Raw genomic sequence first — 16310 nt, 5'->3', positions numbered from 1 at the left:
GGTCGCAGCTGGTGCCTTATGAAGGACACTGAATTTACCACTACCACAGCTAAGGCGGCAATGAAAAGATATCACAAACAGCCACCCTCCCATCACCGATAAGGACATGGCCCAGCTCCAATACTCCCAATCTCTGAATCCCGGTACACCAAGTGGTCTGGTCCAGAAAGTGTGGTTCGACCTCCAGTTACATCTGGGTCGAAGAAGAAAAGAGGGGAACAGACAACTAAAGCCAAACTCATTCCTCGTAAAAACAGACGAGAACGGTCTACGGTATGTTGTTCATAGCCAGTTTGTATTATTTCTAAGTTGCACTCGTAATTAGGCTACTGGAAAACAATATTATAACAACGCATTCTCTCTCTCAGATACGCCACTCTCGCATATAACGAGGCCACAAAGAATCATCTAGACCCAAGGGAGAGGGGCAGGGAGACCAAGAGGGGGTTCATGTTTCGAGCAGCCAGGGTACCCACTATGCCCGGTGGCATCACTGGAGAAATATCTATCGAAATGCCCGGAGAACACCGTTGCATTTTATCTCCACCCAAGGAGAGGAGAGTGTATCGGATATTTCAGACCAATGGAATTCCAGGGGAATGTACAGATAAATGTGACATACAATAAGTACCTAAAGCTATGTCAGCTGTGGTGGATAACAGAGTGAATGTACGGTTTCATTTACTAAAATCAGCTCATATGAATGTCATGGATTGTCTTTCTTTGTCTGAACAGTGTCCTGAAAAGAGAGCACATTTTCTCTGCCAGGCAAAGTTGTGCATCATAAGCTCATTGTTATGGATGTATCCAAATGCATCGAACCAGAAAACAGCTTAAACAAATGCAAATGCAGCTACTTTGCTGTTATTCTGGCTGCACCTTTTGATGTGACTGTAAGTTAGCCGTAGTTGGCTAGCTAGCAAGCAAGGGATAAGAACGTTGCCAGCCAGTACGGCAATGAAACATTTAGAACTAACGACTGGGTCGCCTCTATAGATACAGAACAAAAAAACTGAACGACTGGGTCACATCCATAGATTCAGAACAAAAAGTGTCTCTAGCCTAGGGTTGCCAACTGTCCCGTATTAGCCCTGATGTCCCTTATATTGCGCTAAATTGGTTTGTCCCATATGGGACCTCCCTTGTCCCGTATATACACCCAATCACAGTATAGCGTAAACGCGCCATTTCCTGCAAAGTAATTTATGTTGTTGTTCAGTCAGTTTGGCATATCAAGGAAATATGGATAAACCTCTAAAAAATAAAAGACTGTGCAGCTACAACAAACAATGTGAAGCAAAAAAGACATGGGTAAGCCCATCAGTGGTGACTCGACGAAAGCTTTCTGTACTTTATGCCGTCGGGAATTCTCAATTGGCCATGTAGGGGAGAATGACCTAACTCAGGGAGCATCCACAGAAATGCACAAGAAGGCCACGCTAGCTAAAGGTGCAAGCAATATCGGTGCATTCTTCGTGACGTCTACTGCGGAAACTGACAAAATTGGAAAACACCACTCTGTATACCAGTTATTGAGCAGTGCCAACAATCACATTCTGAAAGTTAATTGCCCAACTCACATAGTTCATAAAGACTGTAAGCACGCCTGCGATCAGCTGTCAGTGGATATGGAGACAATTGTTTTAAAGATCTACAGCCATGTATCAGTATCTGCTTCCCGAAGAGAGGAACTGAGTGCATTTTTTTGCCTTTGTTGACATTGAGTGGCGTGAAATTCTGCAACATGTTTGTACATGATGGCTCTCTCTTCATCCAGCTGTCGATCGTCTCCTGAAAAGCTGGCCAGCTCTTACTTCATACTTCAGGTCCCTTGGGGAGACCTGTCCTGTGGCACTGAAGAGTATTTTTGAGTATGAAGAAAAAACGGAAGCTGCTGAGATTTATCTGTGCCTTTTCCACAACGTGGGGAGTGTTTTTGACCAACTCGTAAAAAGCTGGAGGAAACAACGCTCTGCATCACAGATGTTTACGAGGAAGTCCAAAAGTCCAAAAGGAAGATGCTTCAGCGGAAACAGGACAGCTTTTTTGAATACCAGACCAAGCAGCTGATGGGACAAACAATTGTCAGCACAAAGGTCCAAGCAGCAACAGGACTTTGTGAAGTTCTATGACACTGTCGTTACATACATTGACAAGTGGTTTGATTTCTCACCAAAAAATGTAATGGTGAAACTGAAACCGATCGGCTTCTATGAGGAGCTCTCCTTCACTGACCTGGAGCAGGTGGGGGTTGCCCTCAAAATGACAGAGACAGTCAATATGGACCAACTCTATGAAGAGTTTTGTGCTAGCAGGGAGGAAATATAGAAAGCCAGACAGGATACCAGAAAATCCACCAGTGAGAAGTGGGTGGCAGTTTTTCAAAACCTAGGGAAAGCCAACTTGATCAACATGTTCAGGATTGTCTCATTTGTCCTCAGTGTGCCTGGCTCAAATGCCTTTGTAGAGAGGATTTTCTCTCTGATGACCATTAAATGGTCAGACTCAAGAAACAGATGCAGCACGGAGCTGATCAAAAATGAACTTCAAATATCTGTGAACTGTGATTTGTCATGTAATGACTTCTCTCTGGCTATGCAAAAGGACAAAGGACTGCTTGAATCAGTCAAGAGCAGCAAAAAATAAGTAGACTTGGTGAGTGACTCATGCCCCTCTTTTCCTCTTATGTATTTTTCTTTAGCTGTAAAGGTCCAAATTGTGATTTCTTTGATCATTTATTTTGAGGTTTATTCACATAAGGATACAGTTTTAGTAAAGCCATAGACTAAATTGAATATACAAATGTTTTGCCTTTCCAATTGAATAGGAATATGAACACTGTTTATATATAGCTACAGTAGTTGCCGTGGTAACCAAACAAACGGACTTGCTAGTTGAGCTTACTAAACCATCATTCCTTCTGTAGCTTGTGGCACGGTTGTTGTTCGTCGAGGGCCTGCAAACCGTGCAAATATATCCTCCAAACACCGGCTTCGAGGGCATTGTCACTTTTATACAACGGGTTACCAACATATTCAAAATAATGATTGACATATTTTCATTAAAAATGTTAGTTTGATGAATTTATTCATACTATTTTATCCTTCCACAAGATATAGTCCCGACACAAATCTAGGGTTGCTAGTAGGGTTGCCAACTTTCTCACCACCAAATAAGGGACGGCGGTGTGGGCATGGTGTTGTGTGAATAAACTTGCTAGCTACTTCAGTGGATGTTTCTAGCGGCAAATGTGCTAAATTATAGCCATGGTATAAAAGGGAAAATCAACTCCGGGCTCTACGCATTCTCTGGAAAATAATGCAACTCCGCTAGCGCTTCGTGGAACACATCTTCCACGTCTTTCATTGTTTTCTATTGAACACATAGCCCCTCGTTGATTATCTCTTACATGTACCTAAGTGCATAATGGTAAAGATAGCAGAGTGTACAGCATTCAGAAAATATTCAGATCCCTTGACTTTTTCCACATTTTGTTAAGTTACAGCCTTATTCTAAAATTGATTCGTTTTTCCCCCTCATCAGTCTACACACAATACCCCATATTATGGGGCACATAATCACGAAGATTATTTATTATTTTTTTAAACATTTTTGCAAATGAATACAAAAAATATTCAATCACATTTACATAAGTATTCAGACCCTTTACTCAATACTTTGTTGAAGATCCTTTTGCAGCGATTACAGCCACAAGTCTTCTTGGGTATGACGCTACAAGCTTGACACACCTATGCTCGGGGAGTTTCGCCCATTATTCTCTGCAGATCCTCTCAAGCTCTGCCAGGCTGGATGGGGAGCGTCGCTGCACAGCTATTTTCAGGTCTGTCCAGAGATGCTTGATCGGGTTCAAGTCTGGGCTCTGGCCTGGCCACTCAAGGACATTCTGAGAATTGTCCAGCAGCTTCCTGCATTGTCTTGGCTGTATGCTTAGGGTCATTTTCTTATTGGAAGGTGAACCTTCGCCCCAGTCTGAGGCAGGTTTTCATCAAGGATCTCTCTGTACTTTTCTCCGTTCATCTTTCCCTCGATCCTGACAAGTCTGCGAGTCCCTGCCGCTGAAAAACATCCCCACAGCATGATGCTTCCACCACCATGCTTCACCGTAGGGATGGTGCCAGGTTTCCTCCAGACATGACGCTTGGCATTCAGGCCAAAGAGTTCAATCTTGGTTTCATCAGAACAGAGAATCTTGTTTCTCATGGTCCCATTGCCACAGAGGAACTCTGGAACTCTGTCAGAGTGACCATCGGGTTCTTGGTTACCTCCCTGACCAAGGCCCTTCTCTCCCGATTGCTCAGTTTGGCCAGGCGGCCAGCTCTAGGAATAGTCTTGGTGGTTCCAAACTTCTTCAATTTAAGAATGATGGAGGCCACTGTGTTCTTGGGGACATTCAATGCTGCAGAAATGTTTTGGTACCCTTCCCCAGATCTGTGCCTTGCCACAATCCTGTCTCGGAGCTCTACGGTCAATTTCTTCGACCTCATTGCTTGGCTTTTGCTCTGACAAGCACTGTCAACTGTGGGACCTTAGGTATTGTTGCTTCATTCCTTCCTAGCATAAATAAATAAAATACATTTAGTTTAATAAAATAAAATACGTTTAGTTGTCTGTCATTCTAATGACATCCTTGAATAAAATAGGACTATAATTATATGCAGAAGGCTTTCACTTCTTTTCTTCACCAAGATTGAATGGTTATGAGTCTAAATATATAACTGCTAGCCTACCGCCATCGCACGTTCGCTCTTCTTTCAAACTAGACGTGAGTTCTATTGGGCTGCTGTATTTAACATTCAGCTAAAAAAGAGCTTGCGTCCCTCTTCGAATAGTCTAACGTCCAGCAAGCTATTCTAGTCGAGTGTATCACCATGTGTACAAAAAAAAAGTATGAATGTATGTACTTGTAAGTCGCTCTGGATAAGAGCGTCTGCTAAATGACTTAAATGTAAATGTAATGTGTATAGTGTAAAGGGATTGTTAACGTGCATAAATGATAAGGATGTTTATTATGCAGGGGTTTTTACTGTGTGGTCCATGGTGTGACAGTCACAAAGTGTCAGTACCAAAAGGCAATAAGGATCTTTAGGGATCATACTCCTGTGGCTATGGCTGCACAACTAACATATTGACATATTGGCTGAGTCCCAACTGACCCTGTGGGGCCTGGTCAAAAGTAATGCGCTATATAGGGAATGGGGTGCCATTTGTGACACAACATATGACAGAGTCTCTGCAGGACATCTGACATTGCAGCGCAAAATGCCATCGCAGCACTCCTCCCTCCAAACCACATTGGGCAGTGACAATATGATACTTTATTCAACCCCTAAAATATCAATCCTGGGTTCCCAACCCTGGTATTTATCAATTCTTAACCCCACTGCCTATAAATGAGTGAATGTGGAATGTGCGAATTTTGGTTTTGAATCACAGTCAGGATTGGGTATAGGAAGATAACATTAATTGAATATAATTGTATTACAATAAATATATGTGTGGTGTGTAAGAGGAGAAAAATCAAGTATAGAGTTCAAAAGTTTAAGCATTCAAAACGTCAGGGAAGACGAGCTCGACAAATGTTTCTACTTTTAATTACAAAAGGTGCTCAGGTGCAGCAAATATTTCTGCACAAATTGTTTACATTTGCACCTTTGCTTTTGCGACTAAGTCAAGCATTTTTTGGAGAGTGAGCACATTTAATTACAGATGTAGGATCTTCATTTGAACACCCTGTTGCAGGAGAACTTTCCTGCAATGCAAAATCTAGTGAATTTGATGTTTAAGTTTCCCTATCAAACCCTACAAAAATGTCCATTCATTATAATCGTTCCTTATAATCCACATAATAATTCACATTTCCTGTTTCTTTTCCTGCTTGAGCAAACTGCCACAAATTAAGATCCTACTTCTGTAACTACTCACAGTTTTTCTATATATGAGGCAATTAATTTACAATATGATTCACTAGTGGTAAGGAAAGGTTTCCACCTCATTAGTGATCCACCGAACATCAGAATGTGCTACAGCAGTTGGTCAAGAAATGTTTCACTCTCACACGAGCTGTTTAACACAACAGTCATAAAAATAACTTTATTCATTACAATTGTATCTGACATAGAGCATATCAAATGTTACCTGTAGACATTTAACAGATAGAACTTTACCTTTTGACAAATCACAAAATCTAACAAGTACAGTACATAGCATATCCATAAAAGACAAATAGGAAATCTGAGGTTGAAATTAAGTTGAGTCCCAACGACCCCAAAGCTCAGTCATACAAAATGACATCGCGACATACTGAACAAAAATATAAATGCAACATGTAAAGTGTAGTTCCCATGTTTTATGAGCTAAAATAAAATATCCCAGAAATGTTTCAGAGTCACAAACAAGCTTATTTCTCTCAAATGATGTGCACATTCCTGTTAGTGAGCATTTCTACTTTGCCTAGATAATCCATCCACCTGACAGGTGTGGCAATAATCATGCTGATTAAACAGCATGATTATTACACAAAGAAAGCCACTCTAAAATGCAATTTCGTCACACAACACGTCACAGATGTCTCAAGTTTTGAAGGAGCATGTAATTGGCATGCTGACTGCAGGAATGTCCACCAGAGCTGTTGCCAGAGAATTAAATGCTATTTTCTCTACCATAAGCCGCCTCCAACATTGTTTTAGAGAATTTGGCAGTAATTCCAACCGGCCTTACAACTGCAGATCACGTGTAACCACTCCAGCCCAGGACCTCCACATCCGGCTTCTTCACCTGCGGAATTGTCTGAGACCAGCCACCCAGACAGCTGATGAAACTGAGGAGTTTTTCTGTCAGTAATAAAGCCCTTTTTTGGGGGGAAAACGAATTCTGATTAGCTGGGCCTGGCTTACCCATGGCTGCACACCTGCCCAGGCATTTGAAATACATAGATTAGGGCCTAAAAATGTATTTAAATTGACTGATTTCCTTATATGAACTGTAACTCAGTAAAATCATTGAAATTGTTGCATGTTGCGTTTATATTTTTGTTCAGTATATTTTTCCTTCATCCACATTGATTGGTGTCACATTGATGGTCCAGTCCATTGGTGATTTAGTCATTTTTACATGATGCAGTCTCCTTCAACTCATGGTACCCCTGGTGGTTTGGCTCTGTAAGGAGACAGAGAGGGGAGTTAGGAGTGGAAAAAAACACAAATTGTACCTGATCTCTTGCAGTATTTCCTAATAAAAGCCTCTTTTAGAAGTAATAGGCTGTCCGGTCATGGGAAAAACTCTAACACATAATAGTTATTTATATTAGGCCTACTGGCATAGTAGTTTGACAATTAAAATAAACCATTTGTGTACAATTAATATTTGTGCAAAGCATTTCTGTATCAAAGCTACTGAGAACATATGGTATATTCTAATGTTCCCTAAGTGTGGATGGAAAAGTTTATATCAAACCTGCTATCTCAATTCAAGTCCATTATTACTTTTGCCTCATTTAATATTCAATAAGAGTATAGTGGCTATTCAATGAAAACTGCTTACACCACCAGCCGGTACTCAGTCAAAGTACTGGAGCAGACTATTTAATTTCAGCTTCATCTGCAGTCTTGCAGCGATTCCTCACTTTATAATTTTCTCAACTTGCAAAACGATATAGACGAACAAGACCACAAACAGAATACGTTTGAGAGTGTAGATAAGAGTTATGGTACCCAGACTCATATTCTCCTCCACCAGTGGCCTGGACTCGGTGCAGTTGACAGCGTTTCCCCGGGCTGCTCCTAAGATGGTCATGATGTCCACCAGGTTGAGCTTCCCTTCCTCCCGCAGCTCCTCCACGTCCTCCTCCAACTCCTGCGCCATCTCGGCCCTCTCCTCGATCTCCTCCGCCGTCAGCATCCTCACACCCTTCATGCCATTCCCCTTACCGATCTGCGGGGGCGCCAGCGAGCATATAGCCCTCAGCCTGCCATAAGACTGCAGGTGCACCACGTTAGCGCGCAGAAACAGTAAAAGAACGTTGAGGTCGTTGAGTGGGCAGCCCAGCTTGCGACCACTGTTGAGGCCCAATGCGGGGAGAACCTCATACACCGACAATAGAGTCGTATCCCAGCAGAAGAGGCGGACCAAGCTGAACAGCACGATAGGCACCAGCAGGACATAGATAGCGCCGTTAGCCACGCTAATCACCTGGAAGACCAGTTGGCCGGTCATCTTGCACTGGACCAGCTCGGGAACCCAGTTTTGGTCACGCAGCAGGCCCGTGCGGACGAAGCAGCTGAACTCGTCCTGGAGGAAGGCGGACATGTGGAAATAGACGAGGTAGAGGCAGGCGGCCGACATGAAGGTGAGCAAGAGGAAGCCGCGAAGAAAGAGCATGCTGACCAGGAAGTAGGAGCTTTGCTTGCTCTGCATGTACCTCTCCAGCAGGGGGTACTCGAAGTAGCGCTTCCTCTTGGCCCTGAAAGAGACCATGAAGGAGATCGGGTTAGAGGACAGATGGCTCAAGCACGCTTTCATGTTATTGGCTCTGTTGTATGATAATGGAGGTTGTATGAGCATCTAAGGCATTTATAGTATTCAAGATTTAGTCAGTCACATGACTGTAGTTGAAGCTAAACTAGTGTCTTGTTTTCAGTTTCCATGGGAATTACAAACACCCGGGAACGTGATTGCTACTCAAACGTCTTCAGAATCATTGTAGACATCAATCTAAAGGTGTGCTTCCCAGCAGGTAAAGATTGTGGATATATTATGACCACATTTTGTGACGTTTTTGTTCGTTTTGGGTTTTTTCGGCTGTTCGGGCTCACAAAATCTGTTCTGGAGGCGAAGCCAGAGACAAAGTCTATGCCCCTTTGTCAGTGATTGGTCAACAGTAGGGATTCTTCAATAAAATCTTTATTGTCATTCAGCGAGAACTCTTTTTTGATTCACATTTTATCATTGATAAATACTGGACCAAACATCTTAGTTAGATGTAAAATTGTGCGACTAAGATCTCCTTGGCAAAAACAGCAACATTTATGACAGACTTCTTGAGTTATCTTACATTAATTCTGACTATTTTCAGGAAGTGTATACTGGCAACGGCTTCTCAAAATGGACAAATAGTACGTTTACTGCTTTTTTCTCATTTTTCAAGAAAATATATTTTAACGGAGAATGCAAGCACACACGTTGGGTGCCAGCCAAACTGAAGCATGCTAACACCTTAAGCCTGTTGACTTCCGCTCTTCCCCAGTCCAAAATCCTCCCTCTACCTGCCTCAACAAATCTCTCCCACACCCACTCTCACCTCTCAAGCTCGGCTTGGAAGGTGAGGGGGTTCTGGGTGTTCTGGCGCATCTCCAGGATGCTCTGAGCCAATCGTATGGAGCGGTTGTAGGACTTGTCCAGCTCATCAATGATGAAGAGCAGGTCAGAGCCCAGCGATGGCATCACGAGGAAACGCCAGATGAGGGCAGGCAGGTACATCATCATGGTCATAGCCAACAGAGAGTACGGGAAAATCTGAGAGGGAGGGAGGGAAGGTGAGAAAGAAACGAAGAGAAAGGGAGGGGATCGGAGAGGTAGAGGGTAAGAGATGATGACAGAGAAAGGATAAAGAGTGAGAGAGAGTGAGATGAAGAGAAGAGAAGGAGAAAGGGAAAGAGCAGGAGGGAGAGAAGAAAAGTAATTTACAGACTACATTTTAAATGTTTAATGAGAAAGATTAATTACTTTTAATGGATGCTCTTTAATGTGACATTAAGGAAGCAAGAGGCACTTTCCATTAAAAAGTAATGATGGTTAGTGTACAAAGTAATGGTGCTCCCTATCTCTCTCCATATCTACTCACAACCTAGCTTAATTTTGTAGTGGAAGAATGAGAGAAGGTGATACTCGCGACTGGTGACTTCCAGGCTCCATTGTCATGTTTGGATTGTTTCAAGAGTTCATAAAGAACTACACATTTTGATATGTTTCATTGTACTGTAAGTGCTATGGATTTATTGTTACAGGGAAGCAAGCTGTGTTATTTTGTTCATCGGATGGCAGATAGTTTTAAGAGGAGCGCTCCTATCATTTAAATGGAGTTGGTAAAATTCTAATCTGGGTTTGTTCCTGTCTCTTGTTTTTACTAGCAAAGTGCAAAGAAATGCTAATTCAGGTTGGGCATGCGTCTCTGCTTGAATTTGGTTGAAAGGGCAGTGAATTTTCTCATATCTGAGAACTTGCTACCAAGCTCCTGTGTGTATCACTTAATAAATGTATAATTTATTTCATGTACACTGTAATTGTACATGTCCTATTAATCCTATTAGGATTAGTTGAATTGAGTAAATGCATTCCTCGTTTTAAGGAGTAATTATTTGATTGACTATACACTTATAATTTAGTACATCTATTGGTAGTTGTTATTTACACTATACACTACACATGATTGGGTACCGCCTTGACATCTCTGATCTGCTTGCCTCAATAAATTAATGCTAGAACATTGGTTGCCAGGATTAGCTGTTTGTATCTAATCTCTTAAAAATGATATAACGGTGCAAGTTAGAACCATGTTCATTGTAGTCATACTGAGAGGTGATGTAAAACTTGCTACCTTGACTAGAGTCCTCCAGAAACGTACCTGTTGCCTTTATTCACATAATATTGGAGTCAGATTGATGAATGTAGTTTCTTATTATATTCAGCATCATTTCTACATATTGGTTGGATCATTTCCACACCCGTTACAAATGGTGACCCATCCAGTTGCATGGGAATTTCCATTACACTACAATTTCCCACAATGAACACCTAAAACTGTGTACTGTGCTACATCAGAAACACACACACACACACACACACACCCTCACAAGCTTGTGACACAGCTCCTCATCAGCCGCTTCTGAACAGACTGCCCACCAAAATACACATCAAAATATACCAATGGACACAGCACATGGCTAACTCCATCATTATACCCATGAGCATGAGGTCCATGTCTTACTTGGACAGCCCAGTACTGATAGAACTGCTTAATACATATTTTGAAAGCCCATCTAAAAGTGCATGTCTGAGCTTTCAAACGAGTTGTTAATGGCCTCAGTAACAGAAACCTCAGGTTGTTAATGTCTTGTCAAAGTTTAACAGTGTTATGTCTGGAGAAATCTTTAAATGTCCCCTTTAAAAAGACATTCGGTTTCTCTCTTAAGAATGTATTGTCAGTGCATATTTTTGAATTGGGAATCTTCCAACAACATTGCCAAATACAGGTATAGCCCACAAAATGCCTCCAGTATACCATTGACTCTTCACCCACTTATTTTACACTGATGTCATTTATCACCTGACAAAGAGCAACTATTTACAGTAGTTTTATGACCTTTTTTGTCCAATTCCTGTGCCACATTAAGGTGTGTGCAATTGTCTCTCGTTCCAGCATGACAGAACACAGCAGGCCATACCTTGTGCACCCAGAGGGATCGCTCCTCGAAGTTTCCATCTGTGTCAAACTCATGGTGCATAAGGGAGTCCCAGCAGTACGTGTCAACATAGGCTGCCTGCCTGGCTGTGAAGTTGTTAGGTGGGAAACAGCTGATCTGTGGGCCTAGAGGAAAAACAAATATAGATTTGAACTATTTTGAGCTCAACAATTGCACTGGTCCAGTTTGTAAAAGTATTACAGTGACATAAAGATGCATGTGCACACACTCAACATACTTGCATGCATAGACATAAACACACACCACAGAGAGAGAGAGAGAGAGAGAGTTTCCATAATGTGCCTTAAAGCTTTTCAGAAGGTTCCCTTTTCCAGAAGCAGAAAGGTTAGCCCTAACAAATCTAAATCATATGCTTCTAAATGGAAACTTGCGTTTTTAAACAGGGTGGTGTTAACCTCCTAATGTGTGGGTCCTTTTCAGAACAAGCCCTGCCCGTTCCACCATACAGATGGCTTAACCACAGAGCCAAGGGTCCACACCCTTCCGTTCAGCCCATCTCCTCTACAGCAGTGCTGGGAGAGCAGGGCAGGGCGACAGGCAAAGGGCCACTTCAGAGAGAACTCTGAGAATAACACAGGACACCCTATTTTTATACACAGACTCCAAATCTCCACATCTGTGAGAGTCTCCTAAAATAAGTACACCCAACCATCCAGTTGCTGACTGGGCATGCAGTAGGTTTAAGCCGCACCACCAGTGTTATGGTATTACAGATAACTGTACATGGATGGGTTACATGTTACATGATGTGCGTGCGTGCGTTTGTGTGTGTGTGTGTGTACGTGACATTGAGATAGCTGGGGACATGCTGTATCCAAAATGGACTATGTACTACAAGACCGTCAGGTTACAAGGGAACACAGACAGCAACAAAGCATGTTCCTTCTACCACTGGGCGACAGTTTGACAAAGAACCCCTATTGCCATCCCTATCTTGCTTGTTACCCATTGTACAACAAGGGATCCTTCTCACCCAGCTATTTGTAGCTGTGGGCAGAATTATTGGCTGCTGCAGCAGGTGCACGCAACAGAGACAACGGAGACACCACCAACCAGACAAAAGAGGAAGCAGACAACAAACCAAGCTAGATAAGGAGGACCAAGAGCCATCAACCGTTCCTAGACTGTCCCTCATTTTGCAACATCTCCCAGTTAATTAGCATATAATTTAATTTGACTTCGATAGAGAACTGCAAAAGGAGTAGGTTGCCAGTAATTATCAAGCAACACGGCACCTGCGAACACTGCTCTCAGTCATCCTCCTGCCAATTAACATCTGTAACGGCTGATTATAGTCCAGCTCGACGGGAAGACGATCGTTAGCTCAATGTCAATGAAACAAGGAAATAAACTTGCCTGTATGTACCCTGTTCTGTGTGCCACTATCACACACATGGTTGTGTTAGTGTTATTGTTGCAGTTGACCACGGTTGGGGTCCAGTACATGTCAACTCAAGTCAGAAAACAAATGGAAATTATATGAATAAATTGAAAGAGACCTTATAATTCATGAAAACGTTACAATTAACCTTTTGAATAGCTGATAGAATTGTCTCCTTAACCCTTAAACTACAACCAGGACCGTTATAACATCCAGTGCCCCCATGTACCCTCCACAAAAGTGCTGTGCAAACAATGGTTTGTGACTGAATCTGAATCACTAACTCCCTTGCCTAAACACAGATTCTCACTCCCGTACAGTAAAGGGAAAAAGGCAAATGAGAAGAGACTAGAGAGAGAAATGTGAGACAGAAAAAGAAAATGGAGGAATATTGACCCAATGATACAGCGGACAAAAGAGGCATGAGAAAATTGCAAAAATAAACACAGAAAAGGGAAAGAGAGGCAAAAAGAGAGGAAAGGAAATAATATCAGAGAATGTAACAAATGTGATTTGTAGCTAAACAAGAACTAAAAGAGAGCGAGAGAGACGGAGAGACAGACAGAGACAGACAGAGACAGACAGAGAGAGACAGACTGACCGATGGAGATTTCGCGAGCGAAGGCCATGGACACCAGCAGCAAGGGCAGCCCCACGGACACAAACTTGATGACCCTGTCGAGCGGCAGCTCCAGCTCCAGGTGACCGATATGGTTGCCCCCGGCGCCGTCCCGGAGCAAGGCGTCCGACAGCATGGCCTGCGCGGCTGCATTAGCGATGGACATCTTGACACCTAGAGATGTACAGGGAAATGTTGGATTTACTCCCAACTGAGCCCACTGAGACCTGGGAGAACTGAGTTTACACTAGTAGAGAAAGTTTTTCGTTGTTGCACGGACCAGATTAAATCCAAACTGGCAAGCGGAGTCCACTGAGACTTTATAGCACTGAGCCCTAGTAGAGCATGAAGGATTTTAGCCTGGGGCGGAGTCCCGTCCCAACTGGCAACCAGGAGTTTCTGGGTTAGCTAGGGGAAATACATTTGTCCTACCCTGTAGAGTATTAGAATGTACTTTGTATTCAGTTGTTTCTTTTTTCTATTGATACAGATTTCAGATTTACTATGTCATCGTATTAAACCACTAGTATTATAGTCTTGATATCCAATCTGAGAAATAAACTGTTTAAATTTAACTAGGTAAGCCAGTTAAGAACAAATTCTTATTTACAATGTCGGCCTACACCGGCCAAACCCGGACGACGCTGGGCCAATTGTGCGCCGCCCTATGGGACTCCCAATCACAGTCGGTTGTGAGACAGCCTGGATTCAAACCAGGGTGTCTGTAGTGACGCCTCTAGCGCTGAGATGTAGTGCCTTAGACCGCTGCGCCACTCGGGAGCCCCAAATAAAACTGGTATTCAATGTGTGAAGTAACCATCAAAACAGTATGCAAAACTATGGCAAAGGATGAGAAGAGAAAATAGTTTCTCAGATATTTTTCTTCAATTGACAATACCGTAAATACCAAACATGCATCAAAGTACTTTAAACCCTTGGTATAAGTACCACTTATTCTACACATCTCTATCTCCCTAAATGTCAACAGCCTTTCAATCATTTCCATTACACATCTTCTACAATACAATGATAAACAGCTTCCATGTTACCTTCAATCCGCTTGCTCTTTCCAGTGACCAGTGACTGCAGGATGGAAATCCAGTAAGGAAATGCAGTGAGACAACTGAACCAAACGCCTCTCTGAAGACCAGAGCTGTGTTGGCGAGGCCCTTAAGTTGTCCGTGAGGGCCCTGCTATATGACAGGCTGGGACTGGGCTGGACTGGGCCTGGGTCCTGGGTCTATGGATCTAATTACTGCTGCTCTATGTTAGTGCCCAGATGGCAGTGGTGTCTCCGCAACTCCACAGACCTACAGTCCTGGCTGCTGTGTGGTGAGGTGTGTCTGGGGTGGGAGGAGGGAGTGGCGACTGTGTGTGTGTGTGTCTGTACTTACGTGTGTGTGTTCACGCTTGTGTGTGTTCATATGACCCACTGCCCAGCCTCTTCACTGAGGTCCCAACCATGCTCGACTGCCATGGCAGCAGCCCACTTCAAACAAGACCCAAGCACCAGTGGCTTTTCCTGTCTCTCTAATTTCCCCTCTTATTTATACCTAAGGTTGGCTCCAGAACTGCTGCTGCTGCTAGCATACAGTATTGAGAATGGTAGTTAGAGTTAGGCCCTGTCTGCTACAGCTATTTATGTGCTGCTGCTAGGATGGATAACTTCAGAGGAACTGAATGACTGGTAACTAGTGCAATGTAGAACAACTTGCCATACCACAACTACCCTAATGGCAATCATGGAATGCTTGGTCATATGTAGTCCAAATACAGATACAATGATTTTAGGAATTTGGGGTATTTTATTACGTGTGTGTGTGTGTGTGAGTGTGGTGGCCATCTACAATGAAGTAGGTCAAGGATACAAGTGTGTATATATGTGTGCGTGTGTGAATGTCTGAAATCAATGTATAATGGCCATCTACAGAAGATCCCAGACTTGTATCATATTCAGCAAATGTTTTTTGATACTCTCTACTTACAGTACATGGGTCACCCAAATTTAAAGGTGGGAAGACATGGGGGTGGTACTCCAGCAAGACCAAATCACAGGTTTGATTAACAACCAGAGGGTGGGATATAAAAGACATGACAAGGAAATGTGGGAGGTTGCTCTACATTGAGGCCGTTTAGTCTGAGCTTCATCTGTAATTTGTGGAGAACTGTGGTTATTGTCTAATACAGAAGTGGTCTTTCTTGTTTGAAAAGCAGAGGCCCAGTGTTGGGTTACTGTCAGCATGCAACAGGTAGTGTGGCTTGGGTGAACTTTTCTGACAGGAGCAATGGCGTAAGATTAAACACAGATTCATGACAATTTATGTGGGGTATCTTTAGCAGTTGTTTTTGATGTAATTTGTACTATTTTGATTGTAATACCCAATCTGGCCACAGGGAGGAGAGGTAGGCCTGTCACGATACTCACAAAAGTGTCTATAGTAAGCTGACTGAGGCTGCCCTAATATACACACTGTGTGTGACAACTGTCATATGCACACACCTTCCTGCCTCAGAAAGGATACTCAAACTAGAAGCTTTATCTATTTTAATTATAAAAATTGTCTATTGAAACAATAGATTATGACAACAATGTGCACAAACCCAAAAAATGAAATCCCTAGTCACTTGCTCTGGAAGAACCATTAAAAAAAAATAAGCAATCAAGAAAATGTATAATTAAGCAATAAGGCACGAGGGTGTGTGGTATATGGCAAATATACCACGGCTAAGTGCTGTTCTCAGGTGCCTAGACACAGCCCTTAGCCGTGGTATATTGGCCATATACCACAAACCCCCGAGGTGCCTTATTGCT

General features: G+C 42.7%; 1 protein-coding gene across 1 annotated transcript; it reads right to left on the bottom strand.

The window, feature by feature from the left end:
• Positions 1 to 7117: 7117 nt before the first annotated feature.
• On the bottom strand, positions 7118 to 13664 carry LOC120043872 (pannexin-3-like). Its single transcript, XM_038988476.1, has 5 exons — positions 13473 to 13664; positions 11460 to 11594; positions 9317 to 9531; positions 7731 to 8479; positions 7118 to 7176 (listed from the first exon to the last, which is right to left on the bottom strand). The coding sequence occupies exons 1-5, from the start codon at positions 13662 to 13664 to the stop codon at positions 7118 to 7120; spliced, it is 1350 nt and encodes a 449-aa protein (XP_038844404.1).
• Positions 13665 to 16310: the final 2646 nt, after the last annotated feature.

Source organism: Salvelinus namaycush, chromosome 3 (assembly GCF_016432855.1).
Source record: "Salvelinus namaycush isolate Seneca chromosome 3, SaNama_1.0, whole genome shotgun sequence".
In the NCBI taxonomy this organism is placed as follows: domain Eukaryota; kingdom Metazoa; phylum Chordata; class Actinopteri; order Salmoniformes; family Salmonidae; genus Salvelinus; species Salvelinus namaycush.
The sequence above is the reverse complement of the archived record's forward strand: the minus strand, read 5'-3'. Positions and strand labels throughout refer to the sequence as shown.